The sequence below is a fragment of the Amblyomma maculatum genome, chromosome 3, assembly GCF_055883805.1.
Source record: "Amblyomma maculatum isolate TAMU_Amacu chromosome 3, ASM5588380v1, whole genome shotgun sequence".
Classification (NCBI taxonomy): Eukaryota; Metazoa; Arthropoda; class Arachnida; order Ixodida; family Ixodidae; genus Amblyomma; species Amblyomma maculatum.
Window position 1 is genome coordinate 218,113,481 of NC_139346.1, and position 26,299 is coordinate 218,139,779.

General features: G+C 46.9%; 1 protein-coding gene across 2 annotated transcripts in view; it reads left to right on the forward strand.

The window, feature by feature from the left end:
• Nucleotides 1-25,440, forward strand: part of LOC146197716 (3-hydroxyanthranilate 3,4-dioxygenase-like) — a 57,105-nt gene extending 31,665 nt beyond the window's left edge. The window contains exons 1-5 of one of the 2 annotated variants that reach the window (XM_084599630.1): nt 2,730-2,852; nt 15,089-15,873; nt 18,128-18,378; nt 19,826-20,083; nt 24,329-25,440. In XM_084599630.1, coding sequence (XP_084455756.1) covers nt 15,574-15,873; nt 18,128-18,378; nt 19,826-20,083; nt 24,329-24,578 — 1,059 coding nt within the window. In that variant the 5' untranslated portion in view covers nt 2,730-2,852; nt 15,089-15,573 and the 3' untranslated portion in view covers nt 24,579-25,440. Of the gene's footprint in view, nt 1-2,729; nt 2,853-15,088; nt 15,874-18,127; nt 18,379-19,825; nt 20,084-24,328 lie in introns of those variants that run through there. The other variant, XM_084599631.1, reaches the window with a different exon arrangement.
• The last annotated feature ends 859 nt before the right edge of the window (nt 25,441-26,299 follow it).

Sequence of the window (26,299 nt, forward strand, 5' to 3'; positions counted from 1 at the left end):
CGCGAGATCATCCATGCATCGGCGCACTACACCGCGACGAATGAAGTGACTGGCGCGCAAGCACGGTGCCCCTAGCCCCCTTCCTCCGAGCCGCCTCTGGTTCACAAGCGACAGGTTAGTTCAACGGAATCACGCGTTTTTACACCAGCCGCGAGCTGCTGAACCTCGCGGTATTCATCATCTCACTGCGAGGAATGGCTGCCCAGGGGGTAGGCTTGAGGCGCAAAACAAAGCGGGCTACCCGCTGAAACAGTTCAGAGCTAACCATCAATGCGGATTGATTGGTTTAACCGAGAGTGGGCGAGCTGCCGACGGACGACAGTGTGCATGCTCTTTGCACCGTGAGAGGGCGCTGTCTATACCTGCCGCATGCGATCCGACTACATAAATCTAAAACACCGCCACTTCCGTGTGTCCCGCCTGCTTAGCGTGCGATTCGACCTCGCTTCTTCTCGGCCTTGTGCTATTGGAGCTAAACCAAGAGAAGAAGCCGGCAAAGAGAAAATGGTACGAACATTCGGGCGAAAGGAATTCATTCACGCCCCTCTACTTCCCCCCTCCCTCCTTTTTTTTTTCATTTACGCAGCACGCTCTAACGAGAGAGACGGGTTAATGCCTACTATTTATTCCAAAGAGAACAGCGTGAGAGCAGGCAAAAGATGGGTCTTCCTCCTTGCTAGTTGCTACGCGCCTAGTCTGTCTTCACTATAATTTTGGATTACGCCGATGAAAAGTCAGCACCTGTTCAAAGCTTAGGCAAAACATTTGTTGAAGAGCCCGGAGGATAATGTATCTTCTTGCATGCACGCAGTTAATTGCGCCGGGTTGTCAATGCTGATGTCAATATGGTACGAAATTAGCGCAAATGAACTTCCGCAGGACACTGCTCCACGCTCTGCCAACGCCTTTACTGAGTGAAAATGGAAATAATTATGTTAATTAAAACCATACGGGTGTTTAAGTGTGGTGCAAATTTTAGAGGTTTTGAGATGCGGTATTTTGGGTTAATCGGTAAACGCGTCACATTACAGCCCTTGCTTTGTTTTGCGCCTCTAGCATTCGTGAGCGGTATAAATCCCGATCTTTGGCGTTCGATCTTTGGCGTTCAATAGTACGATGTGCGAATACACATACACGAAGGACGTTGATATTGTTTTTGTTTTTGTTTTTTAAATATAGGAGTGGTGCCTATTAAACAATATGCTGCGATGGTCCTGAAAGCATTCACAATACAGCGCGCGCACTGCTGTTCTGATGCCCTCTCTGGACCTTTAGCGGCACATATTTCAGCGTGTAAACAAGCAAGCAACTCCCAACAACTTGAATTTGCCAACGAAACGCAACAGGTCGACGACGTAATTCTTCGCGCGCTGATCCTCCTCGGATAGCTCGATCCTGTTGCCGTCATGATCGGAGTTTCATTTCGTCAAAATTGATTCATTAACTGATGTATTATCGATTGAAAATTGATACCTTAGCCTGCATACTCACATCACAGAGATCGGCCTTATCCCCAGACGCAATGTCAAGCGTGAACGCGTATTGGGGCCATATACGCTTTTGCAGATATTTTACGCGAAAAAGCTAGGCGAAATCCCTATATAGAACAATGTAACACACTGTGGCCGATATATTTCGTCTGCCTTAGCACCGAATACGAATTTGAAACCTTTGTAAGCAGTCTAAATAATATGCCAATTAACAATTTAGGCGCGCCGTTTAACGAAAGAGCGCCTACCGCGCGAGAACCATGAACAGCAGATCAACACAAGGCCACAAGACAAAAAAAAAAAACACTCAATGGGTATAACTTGTTGCTTCTTTTCTTCGACAACCTTATTTTAGGTTTGTCCACAGCAAAGGACACAACAGTATGTCAGCATTATCGGCGACAACGAGCATTAACCCTGCCGTCCACGCAACCGCCAATATTATTCTCCTTGCCGCTCCTCGGTTCAGCCACCGTGGGTTCAGCTACCCTTAAACTTGGAGGAAACGCGCACGCCAGTCGCCAGATGGCAGCACTTTTGCATGCCTTGTTATGCGGTGGACAATAGTTAGACGCTGATAGTGCTCATAGCAGCTCTACCCTATTATTTCTCTTTCTCTCTCTTTTTTTTTTCTGTTCTCATTCGGCTAGGGCACATTAATGAGCCCACCCGATACAAAGGATGCAGCCAAAACTCATCATCATCATGATTATCATGGAGGAAGGAAACAAGGTCTACAAACCAAACCCCGCTTCCGAAGCGCGCGCGTGAACGCGAGCGCAGGCGCAAATATCTGTCATGTATACAGATATCTATGCCGCGCTCGCGTCGCATCTGGGGCAAGCGTAGACCGGATCAGCGTACGTTTGTGCGCGCAGGCGCGTAGCGCCTACGCTTAGGAAGCGTCCATGGCGCAGGGCCCACCGCCGACCGATGACAGTCGCGCCGGCCGTGCCTTCCGCAAGCAGTCCGCGCCAGCGATAAACGTCGAATGCTTTGCGGCACTGTCAATAAAACTGCTGAAATTTGTTTTTCTCTTAACGATAATAGGCCCTAGAAAAAGGAATTTCAAAGACGAATGCTTCTTGAGAAATGCTGACCCATACGATGGGAGTTTTTGCTCACAGCCGCATATCAGCGTGCGCTGCGGTGCAGCAAAAATAATCGTTTTCTTTACTACGAAGCAGTGGGGTTGAGAGTAAGGAAGTCTCATGATCGAGTGGCCCATTTACTATAACGCCTCGATGGTCAATTACAAAGTGGCTTCTATGCAGAGCGATCTATATAGGCATAGTGACGATTAGGGAGAAGCAGACAGTCAGAGCACCATCGTTCGCCGTGCTCGCGGGCGGCACCGTTGCGGTAAGATTGCAGCATTCGGTGATGTATGAACTTATCCCTTGTTTGCATGATGCGGCTGGGGCCTGACAACGAGTAGCGTAAACCTCAGACGGGACGGAGTATCGGGCGCCTCGACGTAGCGCGCCGCAGCCTGCATGCTGCTGCCGAGTGAACTCGAAGATTGTACAAAAGCGCCGTCGCGCGTCATTCTGTACACTGCGCATTTTATGTGCTGCTTTTGAGACTGGTTTCAGTGTACAATGGGTAAATGTGGTTCGAGTGGTCCAGATGGTGCGCCTTTCGTGCTCGGACGCCGACGTGCACCTGAATCCCGCCCACAGACGCCGTTATTTTCTAGGTTAAAAGCGCTAACACAGATCGAAAAGCTCAGTTGGCGGTAAGCGCGATTAGCGGCATGACTGCTGTTTGGTCTGCCGCATCGGCCTACCGCGGCTTCGCGTAACCACGGTTGACTCGTGCACAGAACATATCGAGTTCTCTAATGGCTTGTTCACACTTGAGCATTCGGCGGCGCGAGCGAGCGAAATCCGCTGCCGCCAACACGCTCCTTCGTTTACACTTATGAGCCGCTTCGACTGCGAGCTCCCGTTTACCCTGGCCTGACCGCTCGACTGCAGCTACGTACGCCACGAAAAGCATACATATGCTCAGTGCCGAAGGAAAAACGCATTATCATTCAATCCTGCGCTAAATCATGGCACATCTGACCCACGTACTTTGGCAACAAGAACTTCAACGTGCTATTTGCAGGCATCGTAAACAAAAGGGGCATACTTGTCGCTCATACCAAGGACAGCGTCAATTTTATTCCAAATGCCATTCTTCCCCTATTGCATCCTTCCCTATTGCGCTGGTCGCCTGGCGAAAAAAGGACCTCGGATAAAAAGTCAACACTAAACAGTAACGATGTTGCAAATATTATGTGTATAACTTTTTGTACCTTCCTTCTCGCACAATGCAGTACTTGAAGGACATACGCAAGCTTTGCAAACAAAACTATCTTACAGACCTGTGCCCTAGCAAACACTAAGAGTTCCCTCCCCATCCAAGCCTGTGTTTGTCGACGAATAGGTACGATTTGTGAATCCCAGTAGGCTGCGCTACTGCGAACTTGGTGCAGCGGAACCCCTAAGTACTGAAGAGGACTACAGTGCCACCATATGCCTCCAACCTGGCCTGGTCTAGGGCCCCAATGGCCCAACCAAAAGCATTTGGATTTATCTAAATTAGGAGCCGCGCCTGATACATCGCAGAACTGTTCAGTCAAGTGTAAAGCCTCAAGTACACTCTTTTTGTCAGAACGAAAGAGGGCGACATCGTTCGTGTAGGCTAAAATCTTAACTTCGCATTGAGCCAGAGAGAAGCCACGGATGGCTGCACTGTTAATTATACTGAGACAGAGGGGTTCCAGATATAAGGCAAAAACATTGGAAACAGTGGACATCCTTGACGAACAGATGATTCCAGTGGTATTGGTTTCGTTAGCTCCTGATTAACAATTAGTCTTCTATACGAGTTCATATAGCACAGCCTTATACCTTTGAGCAAAACGTCCCCAATGTTTGCATGCTCCAAGACCGCGAAGAAGAAATTGTGCCGAACTATCAAACGCCTTCGCCAGGTCAATTTGAATCAGAGCTACTTGGCCTATCTCATCTGATACTGTCTCGATTACTGAACGTGCAATATGGATGTGTGTTTGAATACTGCGCCCTCTGATACCACATGCCTGATGCGAACCTATCAAGTCCATAATGACCAGCTGCAGACGACAACAAAGGACCTCGGCAAAAATTTTGTAATCAACATCACAGAGGGAAATTGGACGATATCCTTCAACAGTTTGAAGCGATTAGTATCTTTGCTTTTGGGAATTAATATTATGTGGCCTGAATAGAAAGTGGGAGGCCGGAAACCCACATCATAAGATGCTTGGAAAACTTCCATCAAAACAGGCGTTAGGCAAGGCGAAAATGTTTTATAGAATTCGCTAGTAATACCATTTGGGCCATGAGAGTTTTGGCTCTGATGGTCTGAAATGGCTCATTTAATTTCGTCCAAAGTGATGGGTCCCTCTACTACAGCACACTTCTCATCGTCTAGTCGAGGAAAGTTCTCAAGTAAGGATTTGTAATCGGAACCCTGATTTGGATCTTCACCACTGCCGAACAGCTTTCGATAATACTCATAGAAAGCAGCAAGAATACTAGGAGCATCACTGTATGTGCAATCACCATACAGAATTTCCAATATTTCCTTCGTAAGAGCATTCTCTCTTTCATCACTCAGGGCCCGACGTGGAGGTTGTGAAGGTTGCTCGTCAAGAAACCTTCCAGTCCTAGATCTTATCAGGGCCCCCGTGTATCTTTCCGTCGCAAATTGTTGAAGCTCTGCCTTTACGTTTTCATTTCATTTCATTTATTTTACCCTCAAGGCCCGAGGGCATTTAAGAGGGGAGTGGTAGGATACAATAGATATATATACAGTGCATAGATATGCAGTTATGCGCAGGGTGTTACAATTCTACGTTATTAATTTCTTCAACATAGGCACCCGGGCTAACCCTCTCTAGCTCATGTAGCTCAGTTAGAGTGCACCCAAGCTCACGAAGGTGGTGTCTGTTCAGGAACGCGATTCTTGAAGAGGCTTCAATTGTCAAGTTTTTGGTCTCCTGTTTAAACACGTCCCAGTTTTGAAAAACTGATAGATCATGGCGTGATCATATGTCTTTCAAACAAGTAGGTACAGCACGCTTAATGATTTCATCTGAGAGCAGAAAGTTATTCATCTTCCACGGCTCCCACCGAGGATGAAGTATGTGCCGACTGTACCTCCCTACCTAAACAGACACCATACAATGGTCACTGAAGATGGGCCGCACCCAGTAACCAAACACATTTGCTAAAGTGTCTGCAGAAACAAATTCTCTCAAAGCGGGCATTAGAGGAGAACTGAAAATGAGTGAACTGAATGCTGTCACGTTTTTCCTGCCCACATCCACAAGAATATATTCACAAGCCAAATCGTTAAGTAATGCAGCACTAGGGTCATATCCATTACATAACACTGATTGGTCCTCATCCCTACAAACACAATTAAAATCTCCTAACAATATAATTTTGCGATCTGTGCAAAAATGGTTAACTAATGACAAAAACAAATGTCTTCTACCTCGCTGCTTTACGGGGGCGTAAACACAAATAATTCGCCACTGCACACTTGAGATTGTGAGGTCACAGCATACAAGTCGCCCCTCGTTCTCTATGCAATAAGACATGGCTGTCATCTCTAGCGTTTTGGCCAGGAATAGCATACATCCTCCGGACAAGCCTCTAGCGTGGCTAACAATGTTATATCCCGGCAAAAACGTACGGCTTGAGAGCAGCATCCGTCTCTTCATCAGAGGACAACTTTGTTTCCTGAATTGCTGCTACAGACACACTCCATTTCTTTAAAAGATGCCTTAACTGCTCCTGCCTCCGACGATTACACATACCCCTGACTTAAGGGTAGCGACTTGATATGCTGCGACGCTAGCCATTTTTGGTACGAGCCCTTTTAAACATCATCCCCTGGAATGGGGTGACCCGCCAGCAAATTGGCGGCCTTTCGGGCAGACATTGCCCTCCTCTTAAACGTCACCCTTCCCGTGGCCTCTACACAGTGTGCCTTCGGGCCAGCACCATCGATACACACCTCATCATCTGCGGGACGCTTCAAAGGCACTGTGCTGCTCATGTCCTCCTCTGAGGCACTCAAGGCTTCGGCCCACGAACCTGAATGGAGCACATCGTTCGCTGCCACACTGACAGCCGACAGAGAACCAGACGCGCCCGAGAACGGCGCCACACACGACTCACTGTTACCCTCTAACGACGAAGGAAGATAGGCGAGCATCCACTGGCAGTATCTTCTCCATTGGCTTTACAGGAGGCATATCCAGACGTCCTTCAGTGACAGGTGGTTCTTGTGCAGCAAGCACAGCACTCTTAGTGGCACTCACAGGTGGGCCCGGGTCCGGCGGTTTTGGCTTTTGGCTCCGGAGACTATGGTCTTGATGGCAGTCAAGAAAGAAACGCTTTTCAAGAAAAAAACCTTCAAGAAAAAAAGCGTGGCGAAGCTTCAAAACTGGCAAGCGCAGCAGCGAGGACACTATTTTGCTGGCAACTAAATCCTATTTGTGTGTAAACATTTCGGGAAGCGTTGCGATGACTGAGGGCTCGCTTTGCTTCAGTGCAAGAAGGAGCGCAAAAGCTTGAGAAACACGCAAAGTATTATGCATTACAAGCACTCTGTTGTTTTTTTCGTCGCTTGGTAAATTACTCTCCTCGTCGTTTTATTTATTTCGGCTGTAGCTGTCACCTATTGTGAGCCGATGGTCGATTGTGACATGCTGGCCCCTGAGAGATGCTAACCGGTCGACGCCGCGGGCCGCGCCGGCTTAACTTTCGGCGGAAAAAATCCGGCGGCGAGAATCGGTCCTGGACCATTTTGGCTTTCCGCCGAGATTTCCGGCAGATTCTCCCCCGCGGCGGCGGAATTCGCTCGCTCTCGCCACGCCCAGCGAGCAGCGAAGCTCACCCTGTGAGAAGGAAGAAAGATGGACCTCTTCTTTCTCGTCTGCTAGTAGCACAAGACCTTTCTAGAGCAATTAACGTCTTTCATATCCTATCCTATCCTATCCTATCGCCCGACGGAGCGCACTCGACGCCTGGCGTCGGAAAAAACGCGCGCCGCTGCCGATTGGGTCCTGCCAGATATTTGACGCACGGGCAGCGCTGCGTCCTCTCAAATCAGAAGCTGCTGCAGACGCGAGCCAATAGAAGCGCGGAAAGCTGGCATTTCCGTTTTGAGCGGCCGCTGTGAACATGGTCGACGAGGTGTGCGGCATTTTGGCCACAGAAATGTGATTATCGTGAAGATAAAGGATTTATCAAAACACGGATCGTCGCTTTTTTGTGAGTATACGACCTACTCGCGGACCGTAATGTATGTGTTTTCCCCCTGAAGTGAAATATTAAAAAAAAAAAAATTAAAGAACCATGCCACTGGTATACGCGCGGGCATTCCGAGATATCTTCATTCGTTCTAGCACGCAAAATCCTTGTGCGACCTAGATACGCTTTCTACATTTAGCACAGTAGCGTTGGAATGCGCCCTTTCACGATTTTAATACAAGGGACAGCGTCGCTTCTTTCACGTGCCTATCTCTGCGGTTATTTCCGCTCTCTGATGCATTTGCTTTCGCCTCGAGGGATCCGCGGCGGCGCTCGCGCCGCTTCGTCGTTCCATGTATCTCGAGCATAGGCGTCGCGTCAGCGCGGCACTTTCCGACGCGCGAAAATCTCGCAGAAAAACGTCGCATGTATTCCAGAACATGCGGCAGACGACGGGGCGTCGAATTATGTCGTCATCGGTAGCGCCGGTTGTCAGATCAGCAAGTTGTTCACGAGGTAATGAAAATACTAGTTTTAAAAATATCTGCATCTCCAACGAAGCTGAAACTTAGATGTTTAGTTGCTTGCCACATCAATATGCGATAAGCAGATTCTAATCCAAAATTGGTGTCACGACCATTGCATTAAGGGGATGTGTTTATTCCTCCTTATACCCCTGTCACACAGTTTGTCGTCAGGATTGCGTTCGAACGAAATGAGTAATAGGAAAACGAATGGTTGCATTATATAGATGAAAACACCTCGTTCGGGAAAATTTTGGTTCATGCAGAATAATTAGTTAATTATTTAGAGCCAATTAAGCCAATTAAACGTCGGGAATGTCGTGCCACCAATGACAGGATTACGCTCGAAAGAAACAAATGATAAGAAAACAAATGCTTGCATTAGATAAAGGATAAAAAAATCTCGTAGGGGGGGAAAATGTGGTGTATGCAGAAAGTTAATTAATTAGAGCCAATTAAGTCATTCAGACGTCGGGTATACTGTGTCACCAGCGGCAGGATTACATTCGAACGAAACAAGTGATAAGAAAACGAATGGCTTCATTAGATAGAGGATGAAAAAATCTCGTTGGGAAAACATTTGGTGCATGCAGAGTAATTAGTTGCTTATTTAGCTAATTAAGTCATTCAGACGATGAAATAGCCAACGGAGCAATGTCGACGTCCAAGGACAGTCACGTGGTACCCAACTTCCATAGGGTGTTACGACATAGTATGACGTCACAAACTAAAGCCTCTTCTTCCGTGTCAGCTCTTTCTTCCACAAAGATTACTTACGCATTCCCCCATGTGGATGCCGCAGTGATCTCAAAAGTTTTGACCGAGCCGTCAGCGTTGATTTGTTCGTTCTCCACCGGTAGTTGGTGCTTCGCCTGCGCCGCACGTGCGCAAATGGACGTCAGCCACATGGACCATGCTGGTATCGTGACGTCATCCGTAGCTGTTCGTTTTCAACTACTTGTGCAGCACTTGTGCCCTGCCCTTTGCACTCTTCACCTTGCTCCGCAACTGTGGCGTGTTTGTGGCGGCGTGATCGTGGACTCAGATAACGACAACGAGGCGTGAACCAGGGAACCTGTCCCAGCTATCGGCTCTGTGAGGGGAATTACGTGTCACTCCGTTAAGACACAAGGCTGGCCGCATAATAGACGCTTTTCACCGGCGAAGAGAAAATCAGCAACGCGCCAAGTAAGGCGCAATTTCCTCCGCCGCGGGCTTCGAAGCCAGTTAGTTGTCTCCTCGATTATTTGGCGAGTACTAGTCCGACCATGAAAAGACCACAAATTAGCCTGCGTCAAATTATATGTACCGAATTATATTTCGCACTGTATAGTGAGTATTATGGCCACGGCCATCCGACGTGGATATTAAGTCCCGATTTAACAACTTCAGCGTTTACGAATGTGCCTGCATGACTTGGGATCCAAGAGGCCGGTGGGTTTAATTCCCATTCACATATCAAATGACAAGCCTGCGTTGGCAGCTCCTGCCAAATTGGCCATGACATATTTTCTCGTGACGTCACACAGCCCGACGACCAATCAGTGGCCGGCCATGTCACCCACCTGCCAACTACTACCTACCATGGACATGAATGCGCGTGGTTTTCTGGAGAACGCGACTTTCACGCTGCTGTATACGCATTACGCTACCTGCCGCATCCTCACTGAGCTTTGGGCTTACATAACGACAGCGTAAAAACGCAGTGGAATTCTGTTCACGCAGTGGCTAATGTTTGCTTACTGAAAAGCATCAAGCTCAGTCTCGTTTTCTACGCTTAAGACGATGGGCACCTTCTTTGCAAGTATGCCAATATACATTTCATGACGTTCAAGTACAATCCTGAAGAGACAAAAAGAGACTGTATGCGCGTCGACATCGGTAACCGTACATGCCGTCAGAGGGAGTTATATGCGAGACTCATCTCAGGGATCTAGAAGATCCGCCGTTTATAGAAGGCTACGTCTGGGAAGGGTGCAACAGAACGAAAACGGAAAAAAAGGGTGGAGGGGTAGGTATGTTGATACTCCAGGGAACAAATTGGCAAAGAAATAAATCATCTTGTAAAGAACATATCTGGGTTTCAGGAACAATTGCCGGCATAAGGACATGGCTAGGGGTAGTTTATTTAGGAACAGGACATCAATGCAGGCAAGAAAACAGGGATCTTGTTGAATGTCTCTGTGACGATATAAGCCAGTTTGGAAACGGGGCCAATATTATTCTACTGGGGGACATGAACGGCCACATCGACGATCTGGATGGATACACGGATTGTAACGGGAAGCTAATGCTAGATTTCTGTGAGCGACACGATCTAGTTATAGTAAATAGAGAAACAAAATGTGAAGGCCAAATCACGTGGGAGTTCCGCAACATGCGACCATTGACTATTGTCTAACGTCGCAGGAAATTTATAGCAAGGTCACAAAAATGGAAATAGACGAAGAAGGGGAGTGTAGTCTGGGAAGTGATCATAAACGTATTAGTCTGCAGATGGGGCCATTGATGAAAAGAGAAATGGAACTTAGACAAAACGTAAACGCAAAATTAAACGACGATCAAATAGCGCAGATAGCAGCAAACATAGAGGAAGCAATAGAGAAAAGCCCCATGGAAGACTGGGATTATGAACAGGTAGAACTACTCATAAGGAGGAAAATTCAGACGGTTAAAGTAGCAAACCGCTGGAATGGAAAGAGGAAGCCACGGAGCTGGTGGAATAAGGAAATCAGGGAAGCTATTGAACAACGACGGGCTGCTTCAAGGGAACACCGAATGGCAAAGAAAGCACAGGTATCTCAGGAGGAAATCGACCAAAAATGGGAATCATATCGACAAAAGAAATTTCAGGTGCAGGCCCTCGTCCAAAGTAAAATAAAGCAGTCCACCGATCGCTGGATGGCTGACATACACGATGCCTCTAGAGACGGAGCAAGAAAATTCTGGAACCATATAAGCTGGCTAGGGAAGAAGAATGAAAGAAAGCAGGATCGGATTCAAGATAACGAAGGAAATTGTTTAAAGGGAGACAACGCAGTGAACTACATTACATCAGTTGTAGCCGAGTCATTTAGGAGCGACTATAGGGTAATCTCCGCAAATCAGGAAGCAACACAAGGTAGCAGAATACAAAGCAGCTTAGAGCTGACCAATCTAAACTGGAAAAAGGCAGAAAAAAATATTCCTAAATACACATCTACAGGAATAGATGGAATTCCAATCAAGCTGATTAACGAACTCGGTACAAAAAGTAAGGAAACGTTGTTAAAAGCTCTGGAAACAGTCATAACGAATAAGCAAATTCCAGACAGCTGGCGGCAGTGTAAAATGAGTTTGATTTATAAAGGGAAAGGAGACAGGATGCACATCAAATCCTACAGGCCGATTACCATAACATCTGTTATGTACAGGTTAGCCATGCAGGCGGTGAAATTAAAGGTGCAAGCATGGGTTGAAAGTAACAAGATACTCGGAGAACTTCAGAACGGCTTTAGAAATAGCAGGCGCTTAGATGATAGCCTGTTCGTGCTTACCCAATGCATCGAAATATATAAAGTAGATAATAGACCTTTGTACTCGGCCTTCCTGGACATAAACGGGGCGTACGACAACGTAAACCGGGAACACCTGTAGAACATATTAAAAGAAGGTATCGGTTATGAGATAATAGAGTAAATAGAGTTCCTACAGGAAATATACCGGGATAACAAAGTAGAAATTACGTGGGAAGGGATAAGAAGTACGGAGGATGTCAAAGTATGCAAAGGATTAAGACAAGGCTGTCCTCTATCACCGGTGCTGTTCATGCTTTATATGATAAACCTGGAACGGAGGATACAAGACAGTAACCTAGGTTTTAACCTTTCATATAGATTAGGTGGAAAGGCGGTAGAGCAGCGCCTCCCCGGTTTGATGTAAGCAGACGATATTGTGCTGCTAGCTGAGAGTCTGGAAGAATTGCAAACTCTAGTTAAGTATTGCGGAGACGAATGGGGCGCTCTAGGCTTCAGTTTCAGCGCAGATAAGTCAGGTCTGATGATTTTCAACGGCTCAACTGATCAGGGTCTTACAATACAAGGCCATGAAATACCTAGAGTAGCAGAATATAAATATCTGGGGGTATGGGTAAACGAAGGATTGGCATACATTGGAAAGCATGAGCAATCACTTAAGGCCAAAGGGCGAAGGAATGCCGGGATAATGAAGCATAAGGTATTGTGGGGATACAATAGGTATGAGGTTTTGAGGGGTATTTGGAAAGGAATTATGGTGCCCAGACTTACTTCCGGAAATGCGGTTTTGCGCCTAAAATCAGAGGTACAGTCGACATTAGATATAAAATCAGAGACCCGTTGGACGATTAGCACTAGGTGCCCAAGGCAAAACTACAAATGAGGCGGTACAGGGCGATATGGGCTGGGCATCTTTCGAAGTACGGGAAGCTCAGAGTAAATTATTATATGAGGAACGCCTGAGGAAATTGGACAGTAACAGATGGGTAGCTAAAGTATTTAAATACCTGTACTTAAAAAGCGTTGACTCACAATGGAGGAAAAGAACTAGGAAACTAACTAGTAAGTATGCTAGTCACAAGGACGGAGAAATAAAGAGCATTAAGCAACAGGTGAAAAACACAGAAGGTAAAAATTGGATAAATTCGATGGAAAAGAAACAGAGTGTGGAATTATACCGAAAGTGGAAAATACAGATCAGGAAGGAAGATTTCTTTGATAACTCAAGAGGCAGTGCCCTACATTTTGAAGCTAGATCAGGGTGCCTTAGAACACGCAGCTACAAAAAGAAATTTAACAATGGAGATGACGCATGTGCTGTATGTGCAAACTCCAGTGAAACAATTGACCATATTATACTCGAATGTTATGGTATCCATCCGGAAGTTGATGCAGGCGCAATCACTGTTCCTGAAGCTTTGGGGTTTAGAGATAACAGTGACCGGGTGAATAAACCGGCGGTGGAAACTAGCAAAAAACGACTGGAAGATTGGTGGCTTAAAAGCAGAGAAGTGACATAATGTTAGTAATGTAGGAACAAAAATTTAATAAATAGAATGATGGTTTAGTTAACCAATCTAAATCAATAATTAAGATATAGGGAGAAAAATGAGCATCATAGCTACTGCTACCACCCCGTTTCAAAGGGGACGCTCCTATATTCCATTCATCCATCGATCCATCTGAATGCCGCAGCAGATCACCCATTCGTCTGTTTAGCATAGGAAAGGTATTAAGTGAGATACTAGTAGGAGAGGTATAAAATATTAAAAATGCACACATGTACAGAATTCAGATTGCCGACTAATACAGGTACTTCATCCGGCGTGACGCATACAAAGCTGTTATATGAAACCGCTAACACACACTATCACATAATTTTAGCCGCTTTATTTCAACGCTGCGTTCCCTCTCCTGCGGTTATATTTACAGTAAGTGTTTGTTTTCTCCCAGCGCAAATTTCATGTTCGCATAGTTACGATGTGACAACAGCGTCAGATAAGGACTGCCACGAAAATGCTGTAAAATTCAATATTATACCTACTCACTACATTTTAATACATATTATATTATATAGGTATATATTATCGTAAGATGGCATGCGGGTCCGCTAGCCGGCTTGCGGGTGCGGTGGGAAGGCCACGGGTTGGGCAGAAGTCTAAGAACTAGTGCAGTGTCTTGATGCAGCTTCCCAGTAAAACAACAAATGCCCCTTTTCTGCATTACTCGCCCTTCCTGCTTGAAATAAGCGCACCCGCATGCGATGGGCAGAACGTCCCACTTTTCTTTGGCTCGAACCCGCGTTGTCGGCAACGTTGTCGTTCACTATCCCGGTGCTACTCTACGAACGACAGCAAGTGGATGGTTGGTTGTTTTGTGGGGTTTAACGTCCCAAGGCGTCTCAGGCTATGAGAGACGCTGTAGTGGAGGACTCCGGAAATTTCGACCACATGGGGTTCTTTAACGTGCACTGACATCGCACAGCACACGGGCGCTTTGCTTTTCGCCTCCACCTAAAAGCGGCCGCCGAGGCCGGGATTCGATCCCGCTTCCTTGGGAACAATAGTCGAGCGCTGTAACCACCGCGCCACCTCGGCGGGGTTCCTGCAAGTGGAATATAAGCTTTTCGTGGAGTGACGCTCCGGCAATTATCATTTCAATTTGCCAAAATGAATGCCTTTTATTCTCGTGTGAAGCAATACCGCGGCTTGCACTTGTCCGCCAACGCAACGCAGCAGCGTGCCGAACTTTTCGATTCAGTTTTATCAGCAAGCAGCGCCTCTCAAAACTTTTGGGACTGACGTGTAGGAACTGCGACAAGCGTTTTTACACTTGTCAGCTCATTCCGTTCTGATCTTATTCCGATCATGAGTTCGTTGTATGCCGCTCTCAATCTGCTCTACTTCAAATTATATTCTGATTTCATTTCTATTCGTAATCGCTGTAACTATTTGTCCCGCCTGTCCCTCTTTTCCCTTACAAGTGGAGAAAAAAACACCCTAACAGCACCTTCCAAAGTTGGCAGGTATAGTGGATGACAGGTGGACGCTTCACACTGACGCCGGACTCATTTGCCTTCATGGCACCCCGCATCAGAAGGCACAAACTCCCATTGATTTATTTCGTGTCACAGTAGTGAAGTTTTCAAACTTTGTCATGTTTAACACTCAGCTGCAAAATGGTACAGCACGGGCAGTTAATTACTGTGTGCTATATACATATTATTTACACATATGTCTTTCCATTCTTTGTGTACGCAGTACCGTTTCTTACAAGTGCCCCCAAGTCAACCCAGGAGCTTGGCAAGGTTCACCGTCGGTGCCGTTGATACATCGACGCAAAGCAAAACACTGTCTGTTGAAGCAAATCCTGCAAACGACGGAAGCAGCAGAAGATCGAAGTATTTCCTATTCGGCTTTCTAGGGAGCTTTGGAGCAGCGAAATAAAAGGGAGAGCTCGAGACCAGACAGCCCCGAGACAACTGGCGCACGTGATAGAATGACTACTGTGCCTCCTTGCGAGCATTCCTGTTGACTAAAACATATCTCACTGAGCTTCTAGCAAGGAGACAAGCACATTCCCACAATCTCCCAGACATCCGCGATAGTGGAACCCGCCCAAAACCAAACAACAAGGTCCCACGGCGTGTGCCACGGCACAACCGGTGCTTTTCGGAGACCCTGAAGAAACAACTTAATTGTCACCGGCACGACGCGTATCTTTGCGCTGTAAGCCTGAGGCCATAATGATAGCGACGGCTACCATAAACGGGCCGTTCGTGCCCCAGAGGACTCCACCAGGACGAGGTACGACCGCATCGACGAAGTTGCAACAGAAGCACCCGTATCGTCGGTCGCCGCCAGCACAGACAAGGCGAAGGTACATTGTCGACGCTAAGGGCACACTTCGAGCAAGGAAGCAGAAAGCGCCGCCCGTCGCTATGGGTGCCATCAAGTACAACGTAGAGCAGTGGGTTGATGCCAACAAAACCTACTTCCTGCCGCCCATCTGCAACAAGATGATGCACAGCGACGGCCAGCTCAAGGTCAGTGGGAACATGAAAGGTAAAGGTGGAAGGGACCTCAGATGGATGGCCAATGTGTGGCAATATTACTGTCGCGAGGACACCCTATAGCCTATGCTGGCTTTTGAAAGCTGTATTATGGGGGTTATAGAGAAACACTGTTGCAAGCTTCCAAGAGAAAAGCGCTACTGACTCTCTGTGCTCGTCAAGGAAAAACAAAATATAACTATTACACACCTTGGCTTTTAAGTTACAGCCAACCATTGCTGTTTATTATTTATTAATTTGCACAATATTGCGGACCAAAACGGTCCAAGCAGGATGGTACATGCATTTGTTAACAAACATTATTGTTCGGGAACAAAAATAATAATATATTAGATTACATTAACACAAGTAGTCAGTTACAGAGAAAGTACATTGTTAGGAAGAACATGCCGCGATCATAGCCACAAAAACGAGGATGCACTCAGTAATGCTGATCATAATAACCGTTTTTAACCGTAAAGACACATGAATAGGAGGTCACAGCAGTAAATTAAGAAGAGGTGAATCTTGAGGCAAGGAATTCCAATCAGAAATTGTTTAGAGGACGCACGAAATTTGAACAAATTAGTACGGGCAAACATTAGCTTGACGCTATGAATATGTTATGTCTGGGTCTTTTTCAAAGTAGTCATGTGGCTGAATGCCTAGATTTTGTAAATACAGAGAGCGAAAAAAAAAATGAAGCCGGACAGCCTTTCTTCTTTCAGCCAATGGCTCGAGGGCTGCTTGCTGTAACGCAAGCGGTATGTACCACGCGGTAGCCTAAAATTCCCTGTATTACTATATAACCAAACAACGCTTATTTCCGGCCAATTCTTCCTGCAGCATATTGAGAAAAAAAACAACAACGTTGTCCCTTAAAATGTCAAAACCTTCGTAAAGATTCGCTTGCCGCCAATTTTGACTCCTTAAAATCTCAAGACAAAAATGCAAACTCAGAAAAGACCACCCCTCTAGCGTTACAGAATGTACATGGTTTGAACTGAAAACAAAACGGGGACGTTTCGGAAAAAGGAGACCAGCAGGCATAGCCACGACATGACACTGCTGTAGAAAAGTCGGGATTCCTCAATAAAACAAGTTGAGATGATTGCATGCTTGTGAGGGAGACTGCGCAGGATACTTCCGTCTATTCTGTCCCGACTGAAGCAAAATATTCGCTTATCTAAGGTGTGAGAAACACTTTGACGTCTGGCGTGGACAAGCTAACGCCGTCAATACAAAGCGAAGGATCGGCCTGACCGTATGTAGACTTACGGCAGTCCATCGTGTCTATTCTAAAGATATGTAACACCTATAACAAAACAGAACTGCGCGAAGGCAGCGGGACAAGAAGACACGAATACACACACACGCACACAAAGCGCAGTGTGTGTGTGTGTGTGTGTGTGTGTGTGTGTGTGTGTGTGTGTGTGTGTGTGTGTGTGTGTGTGTGTGTGTGTGTGTGTGTGTGTGTGTGTGTGTGTGTGTGTGTGTGTGTGTGTGTGTGTGTGTGTGTGTGTGTGTGTGTGTGTGTGTGTGTGTGTGTGTGTGTGTGTGTGTGTGTGTGTGTGTGTGTGTGTGTGTGTGTGTGTGTGTGTGTGTGTGTGTGTGTGTGTGTGTGTGTGTGTGTGTGTGTGTGTGTGTGTGTGTGTGTGTGTGTGTGTGTGTGTGTGTGTGTGTGTGTGTGTGTGTGTGTGTGTGTGTGTGTGTGTGTGTGTGTGTGTGTGTGTGTGTGTGTGTGTGTGTGTGTGTGTGTGTGTGTGTGTGTGTGTGTGTGTGTGTGTGTGTGTGTGTGTGTGTGTGTGTGTGTGTGTGTGTGTGTGTGTGTGTGTGTGTGTGTGTGTGTGTGTGTGTGTGTGTGTGTGTGTGTGTGTGTGTGTGTGTGTGTGTGTGTGTGTGTGTGTGTGTGTGTGTGTGTGTGTGTGTGTGTGTGTGTGTGTGTGTGTGTGTGTGTGTGTGTGTGTGTGTGTGTGTGTGTGTGTGTGTGTGTGTGTGTGTGTGTGTGTGTGTGTGTGTGTGTGTGTGTGTGTGTGTGTGTGTGTGTGTGTGTGTGTGTGTGTGTGTGTGTGTGTGTGTGTGTGTGTGTGTGTGTGTGTGTGTGTGTGTGTGTGTGTGTGTGTGTGTGTGTGTGTGTGTGTGTGTCTTGTCCCGTTGCCTTCGCGCAGTTCTGTTTTGTTATAACCATGAACCGACATCACGTCTTAATGGATATGTAACACCTCGTGTTAAAGGCGTGGCGGTGCAGGTGTTCTACGTGGGCGGCCCCAACGTGCGTCCAGACTACCACCTGGAAGAAGGCGAAGAACTCTTTTATATGCTCCGCGGGGATATGCTGCTCAAGGTGGTCGAGCATGGTCGCGCCAAAGACGTGGTGATCCGTGAGGGGGAGGTCTTCCTACTGCCCGGCAGGATACCCCACTCGCCCCAGCGGAAGGCCGACACAGTGGGGCTCGTCATCGAGCGGGAGCGGACGCCCCAGGAGCTAGACTGCATGAGGTATGGAAAAGCGAACGTCCACGGCCACGGCGACATTTCCCACCATAAAAGAGAACTTCAGCACGTCATAACTTACAACTTTTCTACTGAGCTAACCGGAGAACATCAAGGGTTAAGGCACCCGTTGCTCCGATTTAGATGAACCTCTGTATTGAAAGGAAGTTAAACTGTAGTGAATTTTAGGTGAATACGAGGAATTTACGTTTTAGGCTATAGCAACTGACTGTGTATGCCTATTAACATCAGAGTTGCGCTGATTGACTAGCATTCTGCACAGTGATTGCAGCGCCAACAAACGAGACATTCAGACCGAACAGCTGCCAGAACATGCGCTGAGATGATGGACAAGCTTAATTTATAGTCACTCACGTCCAACGTTACCACAGTTGTCAAAGAACGCCTCTCGGTATTTTCCTAACTTTATGACCTTGGTGCACGATAGCCTTAGTAGCTTATCCGCCACAAAAACCAACGCAACCAACCAGGCTCTTGGTATTTGGAGTGATGACGAAACGTTGTTCAAACAAGCGACACCATTAATTTTTTTTTTTTTTTGAAAGAGTTACTTGTAACTCGGCTATGAATATGCACGTTCTAAATAACGCTTGAAACCATCGCGGCATTATTGAGTGCCACCACATCGTAAATGCCCAAAATGTTGGCGTCTGGAATTATCGATTCAATGTTAAGCATTTCTCTCGGGATGAAGCAGAAGTCCCTACCTTGACGCTGGACACCCTATTCGCCGCAATGTATTGTGTGATATCTGATATCTGATGTAATATCTGTGTGAAGTGAGATTGGACATGAATAACGCAGGCTTCTATCCGGTGTTTCGTTACAGAAAAGTGAGTGTTGAGGCAACTTGGAGAGTGCTGCAGAAAAACGTGGGGCAGAATATGAGGTGAAAAGGGAGCAGGGCGAGCCCCGGGAGGCTTAGGCAGGGGCGGCATTCTGTAAGGACCGATGAGCCGAACGAATGCCATCAAGGCTAAATTTGCCGACCTTCAATTACAGTCCAGTGAATGCTATAAAATTAGTAATATATTGTCCAAGCAATGTTCAACTATGCGGCAATAGTTTTAAAGTCCCTGCCAAGCGTAATTTATTTCGGAGTGCGGAGGGCAAGGCGCCAGGATATTCGTTTGTGCAAGGAAGTGGGAGACAACTTTTCATGCCCTGTAGCAGCGCTTCCCAGGAGCATAACAAAATGACCAAAATGAAAAAGACAGAGCGTGCGCGCTGCGTTCTCAGGAAACATCCCCGCTGCGATGTGGCCCGGCAAATTTTCACTGATGGCGCCTGTTGTCAGTGAATGATCAAGAGCAGCAGCATACCATAACGAATCGGCTAAACGTATTGGCGTACTTCGTGCCAACTACGATAGAAGAGACCGCACGGTGCGAATGACGCGGGCTACCAAACACATGTGGCATGCGAAACCCAGGTTCTATCTGGATGAAAAATGCCAAGGAGTGCTGTACGAACGGTGGCTGCACTGCAACGACCTTACCGAGGGACTGGCCGACCTGCTTCACGAGTACATGGGCTCCGAGGAGCGGCGCACCGGGAAACCAGGCCCAAACTCCTTCTTGAGGAAGCCCGCCTACGAGCCGGACAGCCGCGTGGCCCTGGACGAGCCCTTCAGCCTCGACCAGTGGATAAACGAACACAGGGCCGAGCTGGACCGAGATGGCGGCAAGAGGTGAGTGACTCGGTAAAGTACACTATCTACTAGCAGTTACTAAATGTTCTCTAAACTTACCTAGCGCTAAGTTTAGAGTTACATAGTAAAATTACTAAGAGAGAAATCCTCGTTTTGCCTTACCAGCACTCGGGCAGGGGGCAGAAACTTGGAAGCAAACAAAATGACGTCAGATTAAATTTCAGGCAGCACAGCTAGGTACGGAAAAAAAAATGATCAAGAGACCAGAGTGGGGCGGGGAAAAAACAAAAGTTAATGAGCTCAAATTAAGAGGACGTGAAGATGGACAGGCCTAAATACGGAGAAGAGCTGGATAGCTGATCATTCAGTTGGGCGGCGGATTCCAGGCAACGTCGCTGCACGAAGAGAAGAAAGTAAGATGGGCGTGTGAAATGAAATCTAGAAAACCTGCTGACATATATGTGGTCGCAGCGGGTAGAGGAGGAGGCCAAATTGAAATCAGTGCCAGAGGCCTTCGTTCTGGGGTTGAAGCTTATATCATATAGCGTACTAGCACCGCCGTATACGGTGAATAAGATATGTAGCTGCATTAACTGCTACTGTACGCGAAATGTGGCTAAGAAAACTTGGCGACAGTAACGCGTGTGAAGTATCAGTATCAGTGAAGTCCACTTCTCGTTACTGCTGACGTCGCGGAATAACTGAGCTGCCTAAGTCGCTAACAGCTTGCTTTTGTTTTAATCATGCGGTTTTACGTCCCAAAGTGACTCAGGCTATGAGAAACGCTCTAGTGAAGGGCTCCAAAAAGTTTCGATCACCTGGGGTTCTGTAACGTGAACTGACATCGCACAGCACACGGGCGCCTTGCAATTCGCCCCCATCGAAAAGCGGCCGGAGTTGGATACCGCGTTCTTGTGCACATCAGTCGAGCGTTTTAACTACTACGCCACCGGGGCGGGGCTCACTAAAAATTAAGCCATCGGTTGCGCTACTCCCGGTTATTCCTTCTTTTTCAGAACGAAGAAATGTGAAACTCGCTATTAACCACATCGCTGCTTGTACGTGCGCTGTGCAATTGCGTAACATAGCACAGATTTCATCGCCGTATTAGTATCATCAACCTTATCACTTTGGAATCATGCGAACAGCTGACCAATGGAATAGAACATGTTGCTTTGTGAATTCGTGGGCTTTTGAAATATCGGCCTAAAAGGAGATCCTCTTAAAGAGAGGAAAGCAGCATAGCGACCGCTGTCATTTCTTCGCCTCGAATGGCAACAAATAAAACTATGTAATTTTCAGCAAGGTATAATTCCCCCCTTACCCACTCGCCCCCTCTTTATCGGCCACGTTTCTCAAGGCTTACGACGTCATCTTCAGTCGTCGCCGTACTATGTTTGCAGCACAGGCAAGACAAGAATGTAAGGAAATAAGAAGTACGCAAGGCTCTGAACGTGCAACAGCCGCTCGCTGCGACGAATTGATGTGTAGTTTTGTATTTGAATTTGATTTTTGGCCCTGCATAATCATCATCAGCTAGACTGCTGCGTACAACGTGAGACCCATGTTAATGCTCTTCGTTTATACTTACCCTGGGCATGGGAACCCCAGCAAGCCATGTTTGTTTATCACCGTTAAGTCTATCACGGTACTTTATGAGCGGCATCAGAGACTTTATTAGCGGTCAAATCGAGACACGTGCGCTTCCGTCAAGCATACATAGGGCAACTAACTATTCGACGTGAGCGCCGATGCCAGCCACGTCTGCTGGTAAGAAGGAGTCGATGCGGCCGGGTAATGCAGATGGTTTGTTTAATGTCTTCGGGCTATTCGAGACATCGTAGTGGAGGACTCCAGAAGTCTCAACTGCCCGGGGTTCTTTAATGTGCACTGACATCGCACAGTACACGGCTCTGTTTTTCGCATCCATTGAAAAAACAGCCGCAGCGGCAAGAAATTGATCCCGCGTCCTTGGGTTCACTGAGTCGAGCGACCTAACCACTAAGCCGCCGCGGAAAAACTAGAAACGGATAGACGTAGAACAAGCCAAATTTAGATGTTCAGTGTTCGCGTATGAGCAGTTCCATGGCAAGCTGGGGTGTGTTGGAGGTAATATCTGCAGGGAAATGCTGCATGTGAGTGCAGTTTGTTGCTTCTGGTGCCTCGTCATTTCGTGTTTACAATATGTTGTATAGTTGGACGCATCAAAGTGAAGTATAGACGCACCAAAATTATGTACGCGTGTTTTACTCTTTAGAATAGTGCACAGAGCAATTGTATACATGAGTTACGACGTGGAATTCTACTACGCTAGGTAGATAATATTACCAATGTTTTTTTTTTGTTTTTTTTCTAGTGCCATTTCAGCTCCAACCACTTAAAGAGGGTTGTAATGTCATACACGGGCTGCGGTCAATGATTCGTGAAAGAAGTTCGGTAGATTTAGGCACGGTTAAACAGACGGTCGCGCGAAATCGTCACGGCGTTCCGGTTGAACGATTACGGTCAGCCTTGCAGCCCGCTCTTCCCGTGTTACGACAGCCCTCACCATCTGCCCCTCACGTTAGGATGCCGTCCCTAGGTGCCGTTCGAGTGAATGGTGGGCAAGGGAAGATAGGTGGCCGCTGCGTGAGAACGGCTCGCGTCACAGTTGATATATGGTGACCAGGGATGCGGTAGACAGTTGCTATGGCAATGGCTGGACCAACCGAGCTCCGATCATACACAACATGACCTTGAGGAGGGGCACAGCTGGATGAGTGCTTCCGCACTAAAAACTTGAGGGGTCACTTAGGCTCCGTTTTTAAGGGCATCAGTTGAATCACTAAGGCGCATTTTTGCGGCTCTCTGCTCGAGGTGTCGCGCGTGGCCCATCTGGAAAGTTCCTTGCCATCGCCTGAATGAAAAGCTGGGCGAAAAAGTGGCACTGACGGCGTTAGTTAGTAATTAGCAGTAGTAAGCGTAGTTAGTAAGTTTAAATGAACACAAAAATGGGGGAACACTTAAGCTCCACCTTTAAGTTTATGACGCTCCCATAGAGGATCCTCGTTCGCGTGCACACACTCTAATGTGTGCTCTAATGTATGCCTCACGCATTCGCATCACCGTGGAGTCGTGAGCTGTGAAGACCGCCCGTTTCAGCCAAGCCGTTTAAGAACGTGCCTGCGTGGCCCACACGAGCGTTCGGCCACCCTCACAAAGAAGCAGCTCTTGCCAGCTCGGCCATGTCGTGTGGTCTTGTAACGTCACGCCGACCACTCAGTGCCTGGCCGTGTCACCTTCCAGAGGCATGCCGGTGATTTTCAGCTCACAACGTCCACGCTAAAGCCGCGTTTTAAAGAGTGTAGGGACTTTTAAGATTAAAAACTGTCATTAATACATTCGACCTGAGAAGATTGCGCCCGCGAATTTATTTTTACTTACACGGACCTCCTCATCTAGTTCATTCAGGTATGTCGAGTAGCCTACGAGGTGCCCTAATAATTTTAAAGCGACAGCGTTAAGGGCACCGAAAATCCGGCGTCGGCGGCCTGCGTTGTGAGCGAAAAACAGGTGACATGGCCGAGCACTAACTGGACATGACGTTTGGCAGGAGCTACCAACTCGGATCCTTTAACACGAAATTCCGGAACACGGAACTCTTAGGAGTGAAATCAGAATCAGCCTGCCAGGACCCTTCACGTTACCCCTAGGCAGACAGGCTCGTACGGCTTCGTTAAAGCGGGTCTTTATAACATATGCTGGTAGCCTACGCTATCGCGTCACACCCTTAAAGGCCTAAGTGTCCCCCATAATTTTTCACCTATTTCGACTTCCTCATTCCGTTCCTTCTTCGGAACGCCCCGCGAGTCTCGTTTCGTCTGTTCTGACCTCCTTATCACTTCATTCAGAGCAACTTCCGTTCTACACCGTCCTCACTCCATTGCAGGTAATACCAATGCCGCCAAAGCCAGCCAATGGGAGCATGAGAGGGGCTGTTTTTTTTTTTTTTTCATTTTAACAAAAGCACGGAAACATGATTATGCTTATCCTGGCGACTGAGGATTGGGCGAGTCATTTTTGTCACCGCCAACCTCCGCATGGGTTCCCGCACTCGGTATCTTTTTTCATTCACTTGCCTGTCTGTACCTAATACGTACCTAGCAGGGCTGTTATTTAACCGTCTAACATATGATGAAGCCAATTCAACATTAGCTGTATCCTTCGTGTGCATAAGAAAGGCGCCATGGCCGAAAAGTGAGCATGTTACCCATGATAGGCGTTTCGACGTTTCGCATTACGCAGGGACCTATTCGGAAAAGGCCGCCAGTCGACAATCGTGGTTCTGGGTCGAGGAGTGCACTCGACGCAGTGCCCCGGCACGGAGACTTTCCTGTGGCAGATCGCGGGGTCAGCCAGCGTTGACGTAGCCGGCGCCACGTTCAACCTGGCCGCCAACGACACGCTGCTCGTACCTGCTCCAGGACGATACACGCTGGCCAACCAACTCGGCGGCCGCACCCTCGCCACCAGTATGGCACCCAAGAGCGATTGATCAACCACATGTTCCTACACTTAGTGGACCAGCCTAAAACTGAACTCACCAGAGCGGAACACGTTTCGAATAAGAAAAAGAGTTAGGTAAAATTCATCGCCGAAACACTCTGGACATCGCGATTGAAGGGCCAAAGCGAAAGGAGTTGCAAAAGATCTTCAAAATGCGAAACACCAGTGCGGACTGAGTAAAACAAATATCTGCTATGAAAACCGGGCTTTTGCCATATCTACCCAACATACATGCAAGGATTGCTTGGGAGCTACTCAAACTTAAAAGCTGGGAAGAAAAGGCTGTTCAAATATGCGGACTAAGATCCAGAGCATGCCATGTGCACGATACCTGTAGAAATGGCAACTGGAAAACGAGGCCTGTGCGCAAAATGCTTTCTTTAGCATTATGCTTCAAAAGACTCTGTACAGTCTCATAACCCTATTTGATTGTAGCAGTTTGAAACAAAACATCTGTCTTGCTAAAGGATCTTGCCCGTTTGTTCATACATGAATAAATACAGACAAGAAAAAATTGAATCAGGTGAAAGTTCTCGTAAATGAATAAATCAGTTTTTTTTTTTTTTTACTTTTCATTGCGATTTTCAGGCTGTTCTTTTTTTTTGGGGGGGGGGGGGGAGGGGGAGGCACTAAATTGCACTTTTTAAAGAGCATTTGCTCTTGAAACTTCTTATTTCCAAGGTCGCGTATGTCTGATATGAAGGTCAAACTGTGGCGAAGCAGCACTAAAATAGATATCATGTGATCATACTAAGGCACATAGCAACAGAGAGCGCATAGTGCTTCCACTAATAACCATACCTTCGATTTTTTGTATGTACATAAGCAATAAAGGAGACGTTGGTGCCGCATAGCGGCTCTGACTACTATTTCACCAGCTCATATGAACCACTTGATTTGACGATATACAGTTTAGCATAACATAAAATATACACTACTACACAACATTACACAAACACAAAGCAGTATACAACATATAAAACAAAGTACAGGTGTCAGGGCAAGCAAACCTGATGAGCGGTATAAACTCTGTAATTCGCGTAAATGTGTAACTCTGTACAGAACAGTTCAGAATACAATGTGCACAAAAGATATGAAGAAACAAGGGAAAAAAATATAGCTTATTTGCGGTATACACAGCAAAGTAAACAACAAAACTGCTAAAGCACTCACCAACAAAAAATGAATGCTTGTTTGCGCAAATAAGACAAAATCAAATAACATTACATTAATGCACTCGATCACAGAGAGGTAGGAACTCAAAACAATGATTAAGCAAGATTTACTAAACTAATAGTTCCCAAGGACGCCAATGTCCTCAAGGAATAATATAAACGCCACAAGTGCGCTTCTTCAGTGCATACGTCGGCCACGGGCCTAATAGATTTTTAAGACTTAAAGGTCTTTTGTCAAGAGCACTCAAGTCTTTCTTCAGTCGAGACATGAAGTTGTCATGCACCCGGTAATCGAATAATAGAGGAGCCACATCTTCATTTTCATGCCCCCCCCCCCCCCACACACACACACACACACACACACACACACACACACACACACACACACACACACACACACACACACACACACACACACACACACACACACACACACACACACACACACACACACACACACACACACACACACACACACACACACACACACACGCACGCACGCACGCACGCACGCACGCACGCACGCACGCACGCA